At 40.5% G+C, this 22,334-nt stretch overlaps 1 protein-coding gene across 1 annotated transcript; it reads left to right on the top strand.

Annotated features, from left to right (window-relative positions):
• The first annotated feature begins 326 nt into the window (after positions 1-326).
• Positions 327-22,302, top strand: LOC124174120 (helix-loop-helix protein 1). Its single transcript, XM_046553246.1, has 3 exons — positions 327-375; positions 13,804-13,911; positions 20,946-22,302. The coding sequence occupies exons 2-3, from the start codon at positions 13,829-13,831 to the stop codon at positions 21,211-21,213; spliced, it is 351 nt and encodes a 116-aa protein (XP_046409202.1). The 5' UTR covers positions 327-375; positions 13,804-13,828; the 3' UTR covers positions 21,214-22,302.
• The last annotated feature ends 32 nt before the right edge of the window (positions 22,303-22,334 follow it).

The raw sequence follows: 22,334 nt of genomic DNA, 5'->3' as shown, positions 1-22,334 counted from the left end.
CACACGTTTAGATGGTACGAAAAAGCATGACTCAACTTTAATGAATTACTGTAAATTCTATGTTATCGCCCGTCCTCTCGTTAGAAGCCTCGCTCCGTCGTTTCCACGGCTGCTATTCTTGTCGTATATGTTCCTCATGGATATGTGCGTGTTCGCTTCGATCCTCCATCGTCCATTTTATCATCTCTTGGGGAGGAGTGGGGGGCAATTAGTCAGCCTCTCCCCTTCACCCCTCCCCTCCTCCCCCGCGTGCAATGCGCGTGCGCCCCTTTTCGATTCGCAGCATCCCGCTGCGCCCTCTTCTGCATCAATCTCCACACTCTCGTCTCATCTGTGATCGCCACCGCATCTCTCCAGCAACCACCCACCCTACAGGTATGTGCTGCTCCCCGCCTGCCCTCCCTGCATTCTCATGGCAACCCGCGTCAGCCCCACTAGATATGTATCCTTCATCACCTGCATCTAGTCTACCTCTGTACCTAGTCTATACTGTAATCTGCCTCAGGCGTTCTTCCCTTCCACCTGTGCTTCGACAATTGTTTTATTCAGGTCATCGCATTTCATGATAAGGCCGATTAAGTTTTTCCTTCATCTTCCCAAGTTTCTCATATATAATCTTTATAATTTTAAGCTTTACTATGGTTCTCATGGCAACCCGCGTCAGCCCCACTAGATATAGGAAGTCGGCATTACTTATGTGAAAATTCACCAGTAAAAGCCAGGAATAAGGAAAAAATATTTACGACAAATTGTTCGTGAGGAGCGTTTAGCGTGAGGTTGCAGAAACCTAAGCGTCAATGGCGGATATCACAGGAACAATTATCGCGGACCGTGGATAAATTTTCGCGAAAACTTAGCTAACAAGGGTTTGGTAACAGGGGCTGTAAGGGTTTGGTCGATTTTGGATTCGCGAGAAATTTATTGTGGAATTTTAGAAGCGCGCAAGGTCGTATTAATCTTTTTTTAAAATGTTTCGTGAGTTTTTTTACCTGTGTTTCTTTTTAGTGTCTGGCGGAGTTCGTAGTAAACATTGTCGCGGGACGTGGTGAAATATGCGCGAAAATTAACCTCAGGGTTTGGTCGATTTTGGGTTCACGGGAGATTTATTGCGAAAGTTTAGGAACGCGTAGTGTCACAGTATTAAAAAAAAGAGATTTTCACCTGTGTTTAAAAAAAATTCAATCATCATCATAAGTCAACAAATCTTATATTATTTTGATGCAGCTCTTCATTCCTCTCTCGTATCCCCTAGCCTTCTCATAGTGACGTATTTAATCCCTTTTAAATCCTTTATAACCTATCCTATATGACTCGTTCGGGGCCGTCCCTTGACCTTCTTCTCTTCCACTTATCTTTCGAACGATAGTTTTCATCAGGCCATCATGTCTCATCATGTGGCCAACTAAGCCATTCCTTCTTCTTCTTCTTGAGGTTCTTAGAATACTTCTTTTTTCTCTCACTCCTCTTAAAATTTCCTCATTACTTACTCTGTCGATCAATTCATCTCAAAATCTTCATCATTCTTCGGAATCGTTGCTACTCCAAAATTCGATACACGAGTATAATTTGGAATGGACAAGAATTCTCCGGAAATGACATCGAAGCAGCTAAGAAATCACTACTCAATTTCAATACATTGTGTTCCGCAGTTTTCGATTAGTTGAAGATGATGGATGGAGACCAATATTTTCCGAGTCAATGTTTCATAAACGTGTTAGAGCCATTGGGATAATTTTTGTTAGGTGATTAATTAAATCTATTGCTAATTTTATATTTAAACAGGAATTATAATTCCATGCTACTTTAATAATTACCGACCGCGGTTTCGGTCACTCAGAGCGATATCCGACATCTGTTTCCTATAATGCTGGTTCGCATTTTATTAATGTGTGTAAAGAAACACATAGGTTTGTTTCCATATGGATTGTCGTTGCTCTATTAAATGTGCTTTGACGATGAGTGCTTCGTGATTTCCGTTCATTTCGAGCGTGTCTTTATCTGTCTCTTCCAATCCTTGAAATTGCTGTTTCGTTTTAGGTGCCACTGACAAAGGGTAGTCCCTTCCACACTTACAAGATTTTCCCTCAATCTCCTTCAATAAGAATGTAACAGACATGTTGTGAACTGGCGTTTGAACTGAGAGAGAGCGCAAGTATAATGATTCTCGGTGTGGCTTCATAGTTTTCTGCTTTAGAATAAATTTTTACTCTCAAATCGCATACAAATTCAATTAGCTTTCGCAGTTCTTGCAGAGCCTGAAAGGCTAGGCCCGAAAGCCGGCGTGGATTCTAGAGAGAGAAAAATCGGACCAGCTTGAGTGAGATATCGCAGCTGGTCCGATGTCTCACTCGAAGATCCACGCCTGATTACGGGTCTAGCATTAAAAATTTGACTCATTATCATCATCACATATCAATCCGAAGATTGGTTTGACGCAGCTCTCCATAAATTTTTCTATCTTTTAACACCTTCTGTGTTCTATCCTTCATCACCTGCATCTCATTCTTAGTCTACCTCTGGCGTTCTTCCCTTCCACCTGTGCTTCGACTATCGTTTTATTCAGTACATCGTATTTCATGATAAGGCCGATTAAGTTTTCCTTTCTTCTTCCCAAGTTTCTCAAAAGACCTATCAACTACTCTACTCTTTTTACAACTCCCTCATTACCCACACGATATATTCGTTAGATCTTTATTATTTTAAGTTTTTACTATGGTTTTGTATTGCCCATGGAGTGCAACTGCATTTCTCTGCCTCTCTGTCCGATAGTGCAAAATTTCTATCAAAGCTGAAAATGTATTGCGGCCTCAAGAAAAATTTCAAGATCCTTTCTGTTTCGTTTCCTGCAATTCCCTGATGTTCTAAGAAGCGCGTGGCTCTGCTGTAGACATAATATCACGGCCATGTGAACGTTGTGCAAAAATCTCGGTACGCCCACACTAGTTCTCAACGAATTACTATTATAGGCAATATGTGGCGGTTGGTCACATTTATGGAAGCCAGAATTTAAGTGGAAAACAAGAATTAAAATGGAGAGTGGATGGTTCAAAAGTCAAGGGAACAATATATTTTTGTATTTGTCGGTTAGTAATCATTGATAGGATTTTACTCTTGCAGAGACAACCACAGAATAAACCATTTTCAATCAATGCATCTCCGATAAGCCAGAAGAAACCTCCATCAGGGTACATAAGGCTTCAGAAAAATCGTTGCTTGTAGAGAAGTGGTGAGCACTACACACCTCAGATCAAAATATATCTATAATTAGACTTTTTAGAGGAAAAAATTCTGTGACGTTGTATTTTATGAACCCTAACCATTACGAGCGATTCTAAATCTGTATATTACGGAGAGCCAAGATGTTCAGGTATGATGATTAGTATAATCCAACCTATTCTGAGAAGTATTTCTCATAAGCAAATGGGAACAAAAGAACTGCGTCACAATTTAATTTAGCTACAGCTAGAGAAATCTTTTCGAGCATTAAAAACTGATTAGAATTCGTTTTATAGATATAAAAATGGTATCAGAATATAGCTCTTTTTCATTTGATGTAAGTAACCTCTATCCTCCCCAGCTCTTCTAAATACATCGTCATTTGTAGCTCTTTCCATACAACTTAATTTAATATTTTTCTTTTGCACTCTGTTTCAAAATCCTCTATTCCCTTAATTTATCCTTTCCTAATGTTCACAAGGAAAAATAGATTCGTAAATGCAATAAAACGGATATGATACGAAGTTACGTATACTTAAACTTTGATGAAAATAATAAAGTGCTTGATTTATCTTATCAAGAGTTTTTGCTGAATTGTATCGAATATTTCAGCATTTCATAATAGGGTCAATTTTACGAAAGAGTTAGGTAAAAATACCTGCATAAATTCAATACGAATCAGTTAGTGATAGCTTTCATCGATGTCATGATTAATTTTACGAATGTGGGAAACTTATGTTTAACTCATAACGTTATGAATTTTTAATAAGAACAAAGTTTTCTGGATGGAAAATCTTTCATAAGCGCGCGCTGTGTCGCTTTTATTATCCTGTTGATCTTAGTAGTATTTATCGAACTTCTGCGGCCATGTCGATAGTATCTATTATCAAACTGGTGTGGTAAATGTTACCGAAATATTCAGTGTTCCATTTGAACCCAAAATTTCGATGAATTTCATAAAAAAACTGGTATTTCTAACTAAACTTTTTTTAAGTGCACATTTCAATACCATATAGAGAAACACTCTACACATAGGTTTTCAATAATTGCATTATCATTTCTATGCTTACAGAGTTTCATTTTAACAATTTTTCTTTTTGCTAAAGGAATTTTTGACTAGTGATGTTCTTATTATTTCCCGTTTACTTCTTCCATATTTTGTAAGTAAGCTCCTTAAGCATTGAAATTAATCTGTTTCTTGAATAATCTCATCATCTGTTGCTATTTCAGTTGTATTCAATTGATTATTGGTTCACAGGAGAATTGTTTTCTTTTGATTATTTAATTCTATGTATAAATAAGGGCCTTAGACGCCAAGTGGGTAATTGCATTTTTGTATTTTTGGACATAAGTATAGATAATGATTGGTGGAGTACATTATACTGTTGCAAAAATGAGATACATGTAAATCACTGAATCTATATGTATATGCTTATCAGTGATTCCCTTGTATCCCGTTGCCACAACAGTTTTGTGTACCCCACCAACCATATTCTGTAGGTAATTATGTCCAAAAATAAAAAAAATTGCACTTAACCCCTTGGCTTCTAAGGTCCTCAATTATTCTCTTAATAATCTGTACATTTAATTTAGAATTTCTTACTAATCTCTTTTTTTCCTCAATTATAATCATATACCTAGTATCAAATCTAATCGTACTTTTTATTCATACCTTGAATTTTAACACCTAATCTCATATGTTCTCGAACTCTCCTCTACGGATATTTGTATGTAAAGGTAATAGCTCATCCTTATCAACTGTTATGACCTCTTCCCCTCTCTGTCACTGTCTTCTTATCTCTGATCATCACGAGGTCAATTTAAGCACCCTGAAGGTAACACCGAAGTCACTTGCCGGGTGAGGGTGTCTTGCTGGTCCATTCCTGTGTTTACTTCTATGCACTCACTTGCAAATGGTCAAACCCATTATATTCTATGGAGCATTGCCGTTGAATACGAAAATGCATAATTTAGTTGTATCCATAGATTAATTTCTAATCAATGAACCATTTTTACGCGTTCTTCTCGTCCAAATCGCCTCTTTGCAGGGCGGTTATAGTGGTCATATCAGGGAAATTAGGTCAGAAAAGAACTCCAGAGATGTGATATTGAATGAAATAGATGAGAATAGTGGCTGAACGAGTGATTGAACGAGAATGAACAATGTACGACTGGTTTGGCGTTGATATTAGGCCAGGCAAATTTTACAAATTAGGACTGGATATCAGGGAAAAGTCATGGAAATCTAAAATTAAAAGTTCATATGTGCGTACATACCCTGCTTTGGCTAGCATGAATTTCTCTAAATGTCGTCACCACCTCGACCATTTTCCTGAAACATTTAAACTTTTGAATTTTGCAATGTGGGCTTGACCCGCTGACGGTGGCTGAGGAACCTTCTCCTCCCAGACCATTCTGGCTACAATTTTACAATTTAGGACAAATTTATTTCTCTTATACGGACGAACTTAAGTGTACGAGGAAGTCTATTCTGTAACTTTTTCGAAGCCGCCGGACTTCTTCAGCTTTTCTTTGCAGCAAATTATGCTCGCGTACCATTTTTACGCAAGCTCCTAGCCATTCTCATTTGCAAGGCGACCTAATAGAATCCATTCCGTTCAGGTGAAGTATGATATTTGTTATCAATTTAGGCGTATTTTAATCGGCTTTGTCTTAACAATGTCCGTAGCGTGGGGTTGAGTACTAAGCGGTCCATTTATTCTCAATATTTACAATGTAGCTTTTTCTATCGCGAGGAATAGCATTGAAGCGATATGAATTCGATATAATATATAATCAAAAATGTAAACATCGGAAACAGACCTGATAGTAGCTCATTTCTTTGTGGAATTCGGATTAGTTGTTAGCGACACTAGTGGCGACTTTTGCAAACCCATTTTAACGTGCGGTGGTTGACAACATATCCAGAGGGTGACTGTGGAAATTCTCTTTTGTAGCACTCTTGCTCATTCGTTTTATATCGGAGGAATCATCCAAAATATTTCATCTCCTCCCAGCCCTAAATATCGTTCGAAAAAATACTTCATTTGCATTACCCAAACTAAATGTTAATTAGAATAAATAAATCTTTATTTTCTCGAGACCAAACATTTACAAATAATATCCAAAAAAATCAAAGAGAGTAACAACATATATACCTTTTTGAAGCATGTGAAGACCTGGCTATTTTGCTGCAAAAATATCATAGGGGATACCTCATAGAAGTATTTACAAACCATATTCTCTTTTTAATTTTGTTAATTTGATTTCAACTGCATTGTTTTTTAATGAACCTTTATTGTATATTTCTTATGTATAGTAGTCAATATGGAAGGAATTTTTTGCTACGCAACAATATGCTCTGCATTGCGGTTGTATTTCTGAAGGTGATCCCACTAACAGGCAATAACCTCTGGGATCACAAATCTCCAAAATCGGTTTTCTAGTCATTATATTATATTTAAATATTTGAATTGTTTAAGAAGTAATATATATTATTTTTATAACAATTATTATAGCCCTCATTCTACTGGGATTTCTTCAGTCGTCCAGTCTAGTCGAATTCCCTTCTATTCTCATGCCATCTGTTTCCGCCAAATCAGTGCGTCTCCAAGGAAGCTGCTCGTGGACCACATCCCCTCTTTGCCACTGGAAACTTATTTGGGGACGCGCGGGAATACAGATGGGCCTTCAATGAGCCGCACCCGCCCCGTAGATGAATAGTTGATGACGCACTATCTCACCCACACCCCCCTCCACTCCCGTGAATAAAACAATGAATTGGGCCGTGATAATAAAAAACACCTGCGCCACCTTTTAATGCTGTTCTATGTAACGGCTCTCCCAGAGGCCTTTATCACGATCGGGTCGGCGTCGAATCGAGGTCTGCCGTGCGGGTTGTCGTTCGTCGTGGATCTAGACGCATCAGGAAAGGGTCTAGGGTCAAAAGAAAAGATACACTCCAATGGCCGCAACGTTTTTGGGACCTCGTATTAGGTAAAAATCAGTTTATTGTGATATTAGAGATGGAATGGGATAATTCGCAGCGGTGACTAACCGCAGAATCTCAACCGGAAACCCTCACGAGCGTGCTATCAACTCGGAGCGTGACTTTGAGACAGTTTATCAGGCCCCACTAAGGCTGTTTAAGGCTGCTTAAAATACATTCTCACATTTCTCTCACCCACACACTCCGTAGGATCCAGTCCGCGGGAAAATGCTCGAACAAGAGCGATGGTAAAAGGACCTAAGACGTGAATGACTCAAGGTTTTACCGATGAAAAAATGCCGACGAAACTCTTTCGGGCTTCCAACGGTATTTGGGTTGGCTCCATACCGACATTTCAACAGATCACTGTGCTGTAGTCCTCAAGGACGCCTTACGGCTATTTTTCGCGCGTAAGGCGCGTTTCCAAATGGTGTACCAGTGAGTCAAAAACTCACCCTAATCAGCCAGTTTACAAAAAAATAAGTTTATTGGAGTATGTGTTTTCGTTATCAGGTTTAAAACGTCATGAGCAACATGAGAAGGATATGAGAAAGAACAGCCAATCAGGTGGTGTCTCTTCAACCGACCTGAGCAATAAGAAGCCTAACCGCAATCGTCACGGCACTCAGGCCTGGGTTGACCGCAGAGCGAGTTGCCGAAACGTCGGCTTGGAGCTGATTCTAACCCGGCTGGAAGCTCGAGAATGTTTCATGAATCCAATAAAGCAAGTACCAGTTTCGAAACCAAAGGGAGGTTAGGTGCCAATGGGGTTGTGGCTTCCTCAGCGGATGTATCGCGCGCGGTCGCCGCAAGGAAAAAACACTTTAGGGGTGGGGGCTTAAGGCCCCCAAAGCCCTGCCGCCCTCCCTCTTGGATACGGGCCTCAGTTGAAGGGATTACGCTGGCTTGTAGTATTTTACCGATGTCCCGCTATGATTTATCGCGTGCGTATTTGAGGAGTAGTCCCTTTGTTATCATAGTCCCCCTGCCCCTATCCGCTCGTCTCGATTCTCTTTGATTTACGGCCCCCTGCCGGCTGGCCGCACTCCCCTCACTCCGACATTCTTCTATGCGATTATCTAACCTTCTGCAACTGACCCAAATAGTTCTCTTTGTTTTCTTTAGAAAATGTTTCTTCAGCTTTATACGGAATTAAGGTCAATGTTGTAAAGAAGGAACAAAAGAAGACCTGTAGCACTGCCTTGGGGTACACCTGAGGCAACTTGTACAGTATCCGAGCTAACTCCATCCAAAGCAACCCTCTGTTCACGATCGTTTAAGAGATTCTTCATCCAATCTAATACGATGTTATCGATACCATATGCATTCAACTTTTGAATCAGCGAAAGCTTTCCTCGAGGAAGGATTCCTTCAATTTCTTCCTCCATCATATTTATCTCGTAATCACCGTGACCAATACACCGCGTTTTTCAAATTGCTATTTTAGGGTTTACTCTCTCGTTTCCCACCGTATCCGTTCATTTGATCTTCAGTATATTCTTCGCCAACACCACTAGTAGCTGTAAAGCGGTGGCTTTATTTTTTGACCGATGCGGTGAGGAGTTTCCAGTAGTCCATGTTTCTGACTTTTAGATTGTTACTGCCCGCACGAATATTTTAAATATGGACATGCTTCGATATCTTCGGTGGTAGTATGCATAACATCTTCTCGGGTTGTTAACCAGGTGAATGGCTCTATATTCCACTTTCCGGCATCTCTCTCTGCTTTCTTCTTCAGGGGAACAGTGTGTCTACTTTTGGGAAGTGGATACAACTGTATACGGTTACGACGGCAACAGAGTTAGCAGTCAGTTGGCATTGGAGCCATTCACCCGGTTGAGAAGAGTTTACGCACACCATTTATATGTTGCTTTCCCCTGGATTATGATAGCTTTACTGTGTGATACAAATGGTAGTCTTTACAAAACCCCCAGGTCTTGTTGCACACGAGCCACCAACGGCAATGTGTGAGTGCTGCTCTTTTCCAATACACCCGCCCTCACCTACGAAATTCGCTATGTAATAGGGGGAAGGGAGGAATAATGTCGCCGTATATACCTCTTGAAACCATGGGAGTAATGATGCTTGGAAGATGTTTGTTACATAGCACTATATGCCGTGGATCAGACGATAGGTACGCAGTGAATTTAAATATTTGAATGCTGAACCTAAGTGTTGTAGTACAAGAATCAGTCAAAATCTAACGCAACGAAAGGCATGCCACGGCAAAATAAAAGGCAAATTTGAGTATTAATAGCGAGAAAGAAACAACAAAGGTGCGAAAATTGTAAAAAATGTAATACGGAGAAAAATAAACTTCTTAAGGAAACCTAGCATGAATTCAAAACTGAAATATTGGGCGAATATTTCAACGAAAACGGGATTGTCTATTCGTATGTAAGGACAGTACAGTGCCGCTGTTTTTTAATTGTGATATTCGTACTATGGCAGAACGCAGATACTGAATATGTCATTCTTTCCTCTTACTATCAGTGTTAGTAACGACTCCAATATCAATAAAATCAATGGCTGCTTATGGACTTCTGAGTTTTATTCTTTGTTGTATTTGTATTTTTTTACTCGTAGGGTATTTGCACTGTATTATTTTTATTTTCTTTCAATAGTATCATAATATTCTTTTATAAAATAATACTGCAGATAGGTATCAGTTTCGATATACTGATGTATAAATTAAACCATTACGGCCTCATCGTTAACCAAGCTTATCTCCATTTAGACAATGTTCTTTCAATTTCTCCTGAACTTATATGAGAGTTGTTAAACAAGAGTTGAACGAAATTCGGACTCCCCCGTCCCCCACTTTTTGCCCGCAAATTGGTCCCCAAATCCCCATGGGTTGCTCCCGCCTTCCCTGGGGTCGCTTCCCCCTCGCCTTGCTGCACGTGTTACCTACGATGACTTCACCACCGCCGAGGCGTCTTCCCCGCCGCATCCGCCGCAATCCTATCTGCAGATACCATGAGGTCCGCTAGGTGATGACAAACGTCTTGATTGCCGAGGCATTTTGGGTTAATATTATTATTAACGTATTCCACCGGTTTTAGTTAGGTTTACACGAGCTTTTTGCAGATTTTCCAGACCTACCTTCCCTCCCAACTTAGACTACCCTCTTCCAGTAGCGTAGCAAGAGGGGGGTTCAGGAGATCCGGACCTCCACGAAATATAAAAACATGATTACTTTACTTCATAAAAGAAAACAAAATATTAGAAAAATAATGAATTTACAAAAAATTTCTTTGAAAATTGTTTTCAAAGAAATATTTTGTAAATTCATGATTTTTTGAAGTTTTTTCAATTATGAAAAGTGTTAAAATTAGTTTAAAACCCTCTAATTGGTACCCTGTTTTAAAAAAAATTCCCCCCCTGGTTTTGGACCTCCACCGAACGAAATTAATGGCTACGCCTCTGCCCTCTTGAATCTATAATGAGGCCTATACCATTTCATTCTATCTATGAATCCTATTCTCTTCCTTCACATCCCTCGCTTGCCTAACGTTATTCCTCTGACAGGTTTTTTTTAACATCTTCTTCCCACCCAGTAATCGCTCAATCCAAATCTTGTCTCCCCCGTCTCTCATCTAGAGGCTTCCTCTCCGCGACCACCATATCCAGCACTTCGTCTTTCCTCTTCCTCTAACTATGCATCCTTCCGTCCCCTTTCCATTTTTTGATCAGCACACCCACATCTCAAACGCCTCCAATATTTTTTCGCCCTCTTTCCCAGCTGTCCACGTTTCCGCACCGGAAATGCGTTGCACTCCGGATCGGACACCTCAGTACACTTATCTTTAAAATTATGCCTCGTTCACATTACGATTGTCAGAGCGATCGTCCTAACGATAGTTGGCCGAATTAACCGTGTGAATGCATGTCCTGACAATAGTTCACGTAGTTCCGAACGTTGCCACTTTACGATGGTTAGGCGCTGGGAGACCGGGAAAGGAAGCGACAAGAGAAAGACGAAAAGTTCGTGAAGCTCTCTCCGCTCTATTTTTTCATAGATTTGTCCATAGAGTTTACGTGTAGAGTATTTATGGATTTGTCCTAGGAAGGAAGAATATGGGTGGAAGAAAAATTATTCGGTAAATACACGTTGAACACAGTAATATCTTGTCCCTGCATACCTCAACAGCTTTGCTAATCGTCAATTTCCCGTACGCTTTAGATGTCAGCAATAGAGGGCAGCACAGGTTTTAACCATCGTCATGTGAATGCACGATAGTCATGATCCTCTCATCAGGTCTTTCCTGTTCATGAACGTCTCCCGGGCTGATTCAATCCTTTTTATGACGTCCTTACTGTCCTGTCCGTTTACCTCTAGTGTGCTAGGCAAATAGTTGAATTACTGGTGACTCGGATTTTCCTAGTATGGGCATGTTTCAAACGAAATTCCTGTCTTCCGCTGCCTGGCAGAGATTCAAGATTGCACTCTTTTGCCATCTACCCGAAGAGTCTGGAAACCAAATTAATGACCTTCAGACGTGGACATTGTGTATTGGTATTTATTTGCATATAGTTTAGTCCCGCAATCAGGAGAAGCTACTTTTTTTATTGAATAAAGAAAGGGGTAGGACAAGGGTGTGCGATGTCCCCAGTAGTTTTCAATATAATAATTGAAAATTATCATGCGATATAATTCATCGTTGAAGGACAGATGGAATGGAAGAACGGCAGAGGTAGGCCACGGATTAGATACATAGAGCAGATGATGAAGCATGTAAATCTGAAGAACTGTGTAGGCATGGGCGTACCCAGATCTAGCAAGCCGTGGTCGTTCAAGTTGTAGAATTTTGGCACAGAAAAGGTCAATGATACCAAGATTTTAAGAAAATTATGACGGCGCTTTGTTAGTTTATAAAATTATTTTCTTGAAAAAAAAATAATTATTTTAATTTTAAAAATGAATTATATTAATTACAATAGATTTGAATAGATTATTTTAATTTTATTCATGAATTATACTAATATCATTTTTCTTCAAAAGAAATTTTTTTCAAAACTTTTGTTTTGAACTAAAACTATTTTAGCTTCTAGGGGGAACAGCTGCCCCGTCATGCCCCTCGCTAGGTCCGCCCATGTGTGTAGTTAGTTGAAAGATAAGGCGACGGGAGAATTGTGTGGAGAGCTACGTCAAACCAATCGTAGGAGCGATTACTGTTGATGATAAATCTGAATGTGTTGCTTACTTTAGTTTGTCTAAAGACTCGGTCACTTCCCATGCGTTGCATACAAGCAATTTTCAACGCCTACGACTGAAGACTATAGCGGAGGATCGTGTCGAATGATCTTACGTATCCAGCCTGTTGCCCTTCCCCTGAATCTCGAAAATACTCTTGTATTTCTGCTCCCATGTTCTGCTACGATGTCCAATCAAGGTGTCATTCCAGGGGCTTTAAGGGCTAGGTTTTTCGTACCCTTTTTCTTGTTTGGATGTTTTCCTTCAATGGGTTTTTTTTCCGAAGAGAATATGTAAAGCAAAATCCTTGAGTTTTACCAGAGAGGTACATATCTTTAGAAATTTTCTACTATTTTGTACTGTATCAGTATATTTTCAAATTTCGTATGTTCGTAATTCCCTATACCACTATTTTCACCAAGTTCATCAGTCGTTTTTACTTGTGACAGTAAGTGACGTCGTTGCAAAATTAGTAGTGCCGGAACGCACTTTCGTTAACTTTTTTTTAGAAGTGTGTGTTTTTTAATTCTAGTTATTATTTACGTTTTAGCGCAATTATTTTTTATTTTGGTTACAAATGTAGGTATTAAAAATTTTTTGGCACCAAAATTGATAAAAGTGTTGCACGAGTATTATGTCTTTCGCTAACTAGTGTCGGAACGGCGTTCTTGCACCATGACACCAATGGTGACAGTTTTCAAAAATTTTAATGTATTATTTAAGTTGAATGTTCAAATTGCCATTGGTATTTAGGATAACTTTTATGACGAGGGGCAGGAGCCAGGCGCCCTATGGGTGGCTCCTAGGGTGTTGTGTATATGTAGATGTAGCGTAGGGTGTTGGTGCTCGAAAGATATGGCTAACTTCGTCGGAAAATATACTGCTCTTGAATTAACGTAATAAGTTTAGTCTATTTTTCAGCCTACGGAGTGACAAATGTCATTCTTCCCTCGTACTGTTAAGGATAGCAACGGTGTTTCAATTAATAGAATAAATGGCGTATCTCGCTAGGACGGCTCATTGCATGTTTTTTTCCATAGTTCTAACCCTCCATGGATTTTCTATAGGAATTACTAACCATTGGCAAGTATTGTCTTTGCATGAAGATGCATGTATATTTTGCTCATATGCGTAATATTTTTGTAACCGGGCGGTGTGTATGTGACAGTCCTCTTGTATGATCCATGTAGGTGATTGGTCATCCCCTGCCAAACAAGCTAGAGGTGGCTTGCAGGGTATTATGTAGGTGTAGATAGAAGACGGGACATCACAGTCTCTATCTTGACAAATGAATGCGTTTTATTATTATATCAAGCAGAATGCCGCTTACACATAACTGACAACCCCTGTTTTCTTCAATGCTTCTGCGGTGATAACATGTCTTTCATTTTCTCTTTCCCAGTCTTTCCCGGTCGCTGTCGCTGCTCATGGACAGCGCTGGCGAGATGGACACGTCCGACGGCGAGAACCGACACACGTTCGACCTCCACCTATCGGCGCTCAGGAGAAGGTGAGGCCGCTGGTTATGGACACAAGAGTCCAGAGATTCAGAGTCATTATTCATCTACATCTACACCTACATAATACAGCGCAAGTCGCCTCAATTGGCGTCTGGCAGGGATGTTCAGACACCTGCCGTTAATGGAAAAAGAAGATAAAAAGAAAAGTAGACAAGCGCACTGACTTCCAACTAGTAATTGATAAATTACCTTATTTTTGAGGAGGAAAACGAATTCCTTTACCAATCCGCTTGCCGAAATAATTCCTTTTTTTTTGCATGAAGATTTTCACAGCTACTTTTATCAATGTTGGTGGCTGCTTTCCTGAAATGCTGCTCAGGTAACATTATCCGCTCGACGTTTCACTCCTCGTACTGGGAGCGTTATCAAGAGAATGGAAGGGAAACCGTTCTCGTCCCGAGCTTATATAAGTTTCACTAACCCATTGTTGACCCGATTTTGAATTTTCGCGGAAGGCGATAGCCGTTGGTCATTAGATTGGGCCAGGAACCCTCTCCATATGCGGCTGAGGTTATTTCCATCCTCCCTATTGAAATTGTTTGGCCTTTTCGCTATCTCGACGGATGCACGTATAAGACGCGGATGATATTCTTTCGTCTTCGCCAATACCCGTAGCGTTAAACATAAAATAATCATCGTCGTCGAGCAGATAATGTTACCTTCAGCATTTCCCGAAAGCAACCACCAACAAAATAATTCCCTTTTTAATGGTTTCTGTTGGACCTGGAGCATACAGGATCCGGCGCAGAAAGATTATATCCGTGAACTTAATAAAATACTAAGGAAATCTGCGCGATTCGTCAAAAACTCCTACGGAGATTCAGAGAGCGTTACATGGGTGTTAAAATAACTAGGCTGCAAGCCACTAGAAACTCGGAGGTTGAGCGCTATGCTTCGATTACTTGAGCGTTTGAGAATAAACATCTTTCAGAGCGAAAACTGAGAACATCATATTCGAATCCAAATATATCTCCAGGTACGACCGAAACGACGAATTAATATAGATATTTTGCCGAGCAGATAGGTATGGAGATACGTTTTTCTCCCGAACAATGAAGGACTTCTATAGGGGCAGGTGTTATTTCTTGAAACCATTTCCTTTTTATTTATTTCGGCTGGTGTCCTAACACCCCACTCCATACGTCTATTGAAGCGGCATGGAGTGTAGTATGCAGATGATCTTGTCTTTAAGTCCACAGGAAAATAGGAGTCTCGGTCGGATATTTGTTAGAATTCTTCGGAGAAATGGTAAGATTCCATAATTAACACTGGTTAGGATTGCTGACTCTTCTAAGGGCAAATTTCGATCGTATATCAAGAGGATGCTCATATTCGGAAAAAGCAAAAATCTAGTAAAAAAAATAAAGGAATGTAAGTTTAGAAGTGTTGGTACTAGCTACATAGCGGATTAGACAAATTACAACCTAAGAAAAACCACCCAAACGTACAGTTGTCCCCTAACGGTTAAGTATATACTTACTAAGTTTTTGTTTTACTAAACGCTTTACACACGCTTACTTATGCCCCATGAAATTTAAAATAAATCTTGGGCGAATAAATTTGGGCAAAATAATTGTATCACTTCGAGAGCCAGATAAATTCTATGAAAAGATAAATATCGTTTATGACATTTCCAAATTTCTCTAACCCAAATCGAAATGCTTTATTAATTCTCCCAGGAATTAATGAAGGCATAAATTTACAAGTGACGAAGGTTGCTTAGTGACCGATGAAGTCGACGTTCCTGAATACTAAATACTACTACTACTACAACTGACTGTATGTGGCCACAAAACTAATATCATGTTGGCCTCGGTGAAGTCCTTACCTGCTAATCCGAAGGTCGCTGGTTCGAGACCCTGGATAAGTTACCTCTATCCAGGGTTTGGGTGTTCGTGCTTTTACAGTGGTTAATTGTTGGTATTCTCGATTTTAAGCCATTGCGAACTGTTTTCGTGGTATTTTGAAATAAACAAATAAACTGCGAGAGATGAAGCTTTTTTCGGAACTTGGGCGATGGTAGCAGAGCGGCCAAAGGCGACAGAGCAAGGAAGATCCGTCCCTATCACGACAGAGCGATTAATTATTCACGGGCACTGGTATTGCTTCGGAGGAATATGCAAGGCGACCGCGGGCGGGCGAAGAGGATATCGGAAAACCATCGAGGGCCACTTCCCTCTCCGGCTCGTAAAAACCCCGCCCCGCCCCTTACTCTGCTATTCATGTTTCGGCGAGCGCTGCGGGAGCCCTCTCAGAAATGGATTGCCCCATTCGACCGCGACAATCGATATGCTGCTGGTCAAAGAATACCTATTCACCGCAAAAATATTACGTAGAATGGAGGATTCTTCATGCGGCCTCCAGAAGTGATGTCTCCCGCCGCCGCACATTTAAATTCACAAAAGTCGCCACTAGCCTAGCTTCAAAGGGGTTCGAATTTCACGGAGTTGCGTGGTGTGTTCATAAAATAACGGGAATTTTTAGTTTTTTTAAAGAAATATTTATTTATTCGTCTAAATTATTTTTGGCACCTTCAAAATAGCCCACTAATATCAATGACTACGCCGTAGAAGCTTATAACTAATAAAGTTTTAACAAAACTCAGAAACAATTGAACAAATAGTGAGTTAATGCAAATATTTGATATTTTTATAGTTATTTTTCTGTTTTAATAGTTTTTTGTGCCAATCTGGTTACTTTATTTCAATTTTTCATTTATTTTCCCTTTTAACTTTCAAAATAGTCCTCTTTAGATATCATGTACTTGTTCTAGTGCTTCTTTCATTCCTCGAAACACTTCTCAAACGCGATCTTTGGGATAGGAATTAGCTCTGTCAGCGATACGCTTTTAATGCCATCTATGCTTGATAAACGAAGGCCATTTTAGGTTATTTGCATTTTTTGGAGGAAAACGTCGCACGGAGCCATATCTGGCGATTATGGACGCTGGGGTATCTCTACAGTATTGCTTTTGGCCAAACATTCATTAACCACCATGAAGTGTGACCCGAAAATCACCGACATCATGAAAACACATTTCAACCATAGCGGCTACCACAGACAAAGTAAACCATGAGTGCAGCTGAAAATTTTGTCATACTTTAAGAGCATGTATACCAACACAATAAAAACAAATTGACAGTCGGACACTCCAAAATCGCGAAATTCAATAATTCTTGTTATTTTCGGAACACGTCTCGTAGAAACTCTAATTATAGCTCTTAACCGATATTCATGTTCGCGATGGTGTGATCTATCAATGCTATTTCGCGAGTACAAATAGTCTACAGGAAATGTTAATATAGTAGTAGTTAATATGATAATAATCCATTATTTTATTATTTACAGCATCAGCAGCTGCACTTAATAGGTATTGAATAATGCTTGTGACAATTCAGCTGTATTTTCTCCGGCAGCGACCTTATTGGATTAACTGTGATTTCGGCGTGAATCGTAACCTTACTTCCCGGGGCAGTGTGAAATTCACACGCAATTGGCTCAGGTCGGGATGAGCTATAGCCTCACCTATCCAAACCAAACTCCGGGTTGAATTACCAATTGATGTGGTTGTTGCATTTTTAATTTCAACCTCTTTTAGTCTTTCTGAAACTGAGGCTATGTATTCGCGACGCATTCAAGATGTGGCGCGACGAATGTGAAAAAGCAGCTATACTTCACTTTTTCTTTCGAAAACCTTCTCATTACACGTTTGACGAATCCTAGCTTCTTCATGGATATACCGCTAATACCATCTTTTATCTAATCAGAGATGAATGGTGTTCAGCGGGGAATAAAATCAACATACTTAAAAATCGGGTCAAAGGTCCAGTATTGCTTTTGGCCAAAAAATCATTAACCAGCAATTAAGTGAGCCGAGAATCGCCGACCTCATGAAAACACATTTTACCTTAGCGGCTGCCACGGACAAAGTAAACTATGATATGAAGCTGAAAATGTTGTCATACATTTAGAGATCGCTGTGGAATCCAAAATGCAATAGCAAGTAATTTTCTCAAATCGACAAAGAAACATCATTTCTAGGAATAAAATTAAAACTAAGAGCCATTGGAGACCAAAATTCTCTCCGTATTTACGTTCGGGCTACCGTTATTTGGGGAATGAAATATTTTATCGCGGAGTTTCCAATTAATAAAAATAATCAAGGAAAATATCAAAAACTTTTCGGCAAACACAAAAACAAAACGGCATTTCAAACGGAAGTAGTGAGAAAAAAAATTTAAATCCAAATGAAAGTGAACTGGTTGGTAACCAAAACATAGTACTTTACAAAAATGGAAAATATATTTTTTAAATGTTTCAATTATTAATAAGAATTGTTTATTCTGATCATTTGTTTCTGAATTTTGTAAAAATTATTAGATTTAAGCTTCTCTTACACACAGACATCACTTTGAACCGACAACGATACACATGTGCCATTTTTATGTACCATTGTAAACAGGCTGGTTGGGGTAAATTTGGCCTCACCGGAACAGCTTCCTCAGGCGAGGACAATTGTCGTGAACACGGCCGCGAGATCCCCACTAAACGCCGCACCGCGGCGCCGGGTACTCGCGGGGCGTAGTTACGGTTAACTTGATTGGTCAATGGTCCTGCGCCCCTCATTGCCATACGCCGCCACTTTCCTAGCGAGAACCGAGGGAGAGATTTCTTGAAGGTAACGATGACTTAATGTGAAATATTTACGGAAAATTGTAGCCCCATACATCGGTAATTTAAAAGCACCGCATGGAACAGGTGACTTTATACGTAGTCACTCACACGGTTGCAAAGTTATATACACCAAGAATGACATCTTGAAGTTCGCGCTGAGAAGACGGTTTGTTGGTGTAACTGCACAGCGCACCGATCGGCTATTGCACACCATCCGGGTACGACCCCGGTGGTGGCTCATCCGGTGTGCAATAGCCCGGATGAGCCAATTTTTTATGGCAAACTTCTTCTTTGGTGTAAATAATCTGTAATTTACTTCTGCGCACATTCAAGCCACGCGCTATTATAAATTATCCGGTCAAAGTTATCGCTTAAAATTATCTACTTTAATGAACATTTGCGAGAAAGCATGGCCCATTCAAACTTAAGCTTTTTTATGTCTCGCCGGTATACGCAGTGACCATTACCACAATTCGCATAACGTTTCTTTACCGTTTAGATTGGTTAAAATTGTTTGCGCTCAGTGAAGTGTTAAGCAACTATTCCATTTTAACTATTCCATGTAGATAAAACCATCCTCAATCGATGATTAAATTTTAGTTGATGTGAACACGATGAAAGTGTTGTGGGTAACTGTTACCAGCTATGCTCTTCCCAGTGCTACTCGCTGTAATAATATTTACCGTTGACCTATAACCAATACCTCGAAGTCACAACTTATGTAAATGCCTGAGTAGAAAGGTCTCACATCTTACTTTTTTCTCATCACATTATTACTTTAAAAAGGACTTTCCTTGGAACTCAAAGTTACAGAACTAATTCATACTGCATGATTATGGAGCTTTCTTGCTCTTTAGCTGGTTCATCATAAGAATTTTTTCTGGAAACAATAATTGTAATTGTAAGTTGTAATTCTGTGCAGAGATGTAAACATTTTTGTGCAGTCTCGAAATACTCTTTATAATGTCTATCAAACTATTTTTGATAAGAACTTTTTGAGCTGAAGGCCTGCATTAGAGGCGGGACAACATTACCGTTTGTTGCCACTGAAACACTGGTCATGGCGCGCTTCTGCGTTCCCGCATCTGTCTAACAAAAGCTCAGCAATCGGTAGAGAAGACAGCATTGTTCGTGTGTCTCATGTTTATCATCAGGAGACGCCTTTAAAACATTTCATATTGTTTTGTAAGGATGGTCTCACATCCATTATTCCGCTCCCGGGTGAGCCCTCTGACAAGGTGACTACCGCTCCGGCGGGTTATCCTGTATTTCCGGATTTGAGCTGAAGTTCGAATGCCGTCATATATTTATCTACCTACGTGCTCTGTTTGTAAGTTCTATATGTGACCGCCTATGGCGCGAGAATAACGGCGCACTCAGAGTCTTCTGGATGGCAGTTATCTACACTTCTCCTCATATTGTGTAAAAATATGAGCATTTAACAGAGAATTTTTCAAGAAAGCTAGTCTACTCACTCCAGAACTTCCCTCATTATGTAGCGTATTAGCAGCAATTCAGAGTACTCTATGCTCACTTTAAGAGCTCATTTCCACGGGATTGGAGCATTTGTTTGGTTCTTTGATTCATGGATTCATATCGTTAATGTTGCTGATTGCTCAGGCAATGAATTAAAAAAGTGAACGGATCATTTGAAGGCCCCACAGCTCTCCGAATGTGGTCATTTTCATTTGGGAATGCAGAAAACCCCTCTGATCAAGCTCCCAGGTAAGGTCGTACCCAGGATCATAACTAGGGGGGGGGGGGGCAAGCCATGGTCTAGGTGGGGGCAAGCCATGGTATAGGGGAGGGCAAACCAAGTTGTGACATAAGTTTATGAGATTATTTCCTTGAAAAAATAGTTTCATTTTAGTTACATATCTTATAGTAATATATATCATTTTTCGTGGGTTTAAAGAAAATTTGTTGAATGCTTTCGTTTCAATTCAGTACTGATTTTGCTTAAAGACTTATCCGACTTTTGCTTCTAGGGGGGGGGGGGCAGCTGCCCCTCGTTGGGTACGCCCATGCTCCCGGGTACCCCTTCCTAACCATTGGCGCCGACTCCATGGGGCCTGAGGGGGCCCGAACCCCCTCAAAATTTCGTTATGGGCGTGAGGAAAAAATGTGTCAGGCTTGTCGATTTTCCCCGGAGTGTCCAGATATCGAGATTCGAGTTATCAGGGTTCTAATTTTGATCATATGACTCTTCTAAAATACTTTTTAAAAACTTAAAACTCACTACTTGTAAAATTTCCTGGGGCAAGATCCCCGGTTTGCCCCCCCCCCCAATATTTTTTGTAAGCCGGCATCCCTGTTCCTAACTCCAATGTCTCTTTTTATTCCGTCTCAGGGACCGCGAGGCGCAGTTCGTAGCTCCTCCTGCCGGCGGCAGCGCCCTGTCGCGCGAGGAGCGGCGAAGACGCCGCCGCGCCACCGCCAAGTACCGCACGGCCCACGCTACGCGGGAACGCGTCCGCGTGGAGGCGTTCAACGCTTCATTTGCGGAGTTGCGGCGCCTTCTGCCCACTCTGCCCCCGGACAAGAAGCTCTCCAAGATCGAAATCCTTCGGCTCGCCATCTGCTACATCGCTTACCTTAACCACGTCCTGGACGCCTAGTTATTCTTTTCTCACTCAGCTACATCCTGGGAGCCCTCTCCAGGACAGAATGTACATCCAGAGCCACCTACCCGGAGTCTTTACCGGCAGTCGATGTTTCCGTCTACCACGACTATCGGTCGTTGTACTCGTCAATCCACTGGAGTGAAAACAATGGAATGCTGGTTGTTATGCAACGCGCATGGGAGCGGTTAAAGCCAAGCTGAAGCTCATCCCGGCCCTGCGAACACGACCGACTCCCTTGCACTTTTAATGGGAAAAAGAGCAGAATTGGGTTTTATGGCTGTTCAATTTTGAGGGGAAATACTATTCGTGTGAGATCCAAGAAATTTATCTTGTAAGGCACAACCATATCTGAATCGTATGAGCTGTGAAAAGAATGTCAAATTTGTACGATTTTACATGTGTTTTAATGGAGCAAAATGCTAGATGTCCACAATATGGCCGAATGCGCAATTCATCGGTGTCCCTATTGGACGGGGTATAAGCATTCCATTGTTTAGGGTTCAGTGCGTCAATGACGGAGGCTATCGAAGTGGCTGGATTCCTACCTTTCGTCGAAGTTTAACCTGAGAAATAAAGCTTGGAGGCGTGAAATACGCAGAAAACAATACACAAGTTTGCAACACAAATCAGTTAAATTTTGGGAGGCGAAAGGTCAACGGGAAATCTTATTGTTAGCATGCCCAGTGTTCGATAAATACGTGGATCGGCAATTGTTGGAAGGAAGTGGTGACGCCTGGAACTACGACATTACGGAAGTGACGTAAGCGAAGTTTCGCTTCTGGGTGTGCCAAGGGTGAGCGACCATTACGCCGACCGTGGCTTCTTACCGAACTGACGCAGCGATGTATTCTGTTTGCAAATTTAGACTGTGATAGTAGTGAGTGCTTCTGACTTCAAGTGTGCACAACAACGCACGACATTTTTGTTTGGTCTGTACATTTCAGTGGAAATGGACAAAAGCAGCGTTATTCTTCGAAAACTTGATTATTTATGAGTGATACATTGTTCTTTAGATGTTTGGCATCAACAAGTGTTATATTTATTGTTCAATGTCGTGTTTATTAATGAATTCGTTCACCATTATGTGTTTCCTGTAGATTCACTCTTAACCTTAA

This window comes from Ischnura elegans, chromosome 2 (genome assembly GCF_921293095.1).
Source record: "Ischnura elegans chromosome 2, ioIscEleg1.1, whole genome shotgun sequence".
NCBI classification, from domain to species: domain Eukaryota; kingdom Metazoa; phylum Arthropoda; class Insecta; order Odonata; family Coenagrionidae; genus Ischnura; species Ischnura elegans.
This window is presented reverse-complemented; position numbering and strand designations above follow the sequence as displayed.

Excerpts from the sequence above, each read along its gene's own strand:
- LOC124174120 (XM_046553246.1), top strand. The coding sequence starts at position 13,829 with ATGGACAGCGCTGGCGAGATGGACACGTCCGACGGCGAGAACCGACAC. Across the intron at positions 13,912-20,945 it reads CTATCGGCGCTCAGGAGAAG|GGACCGCGAGGCGCAGTTCG; the intron begins GTGAGGCCGCTG and ends ATTCCGTCTCAG.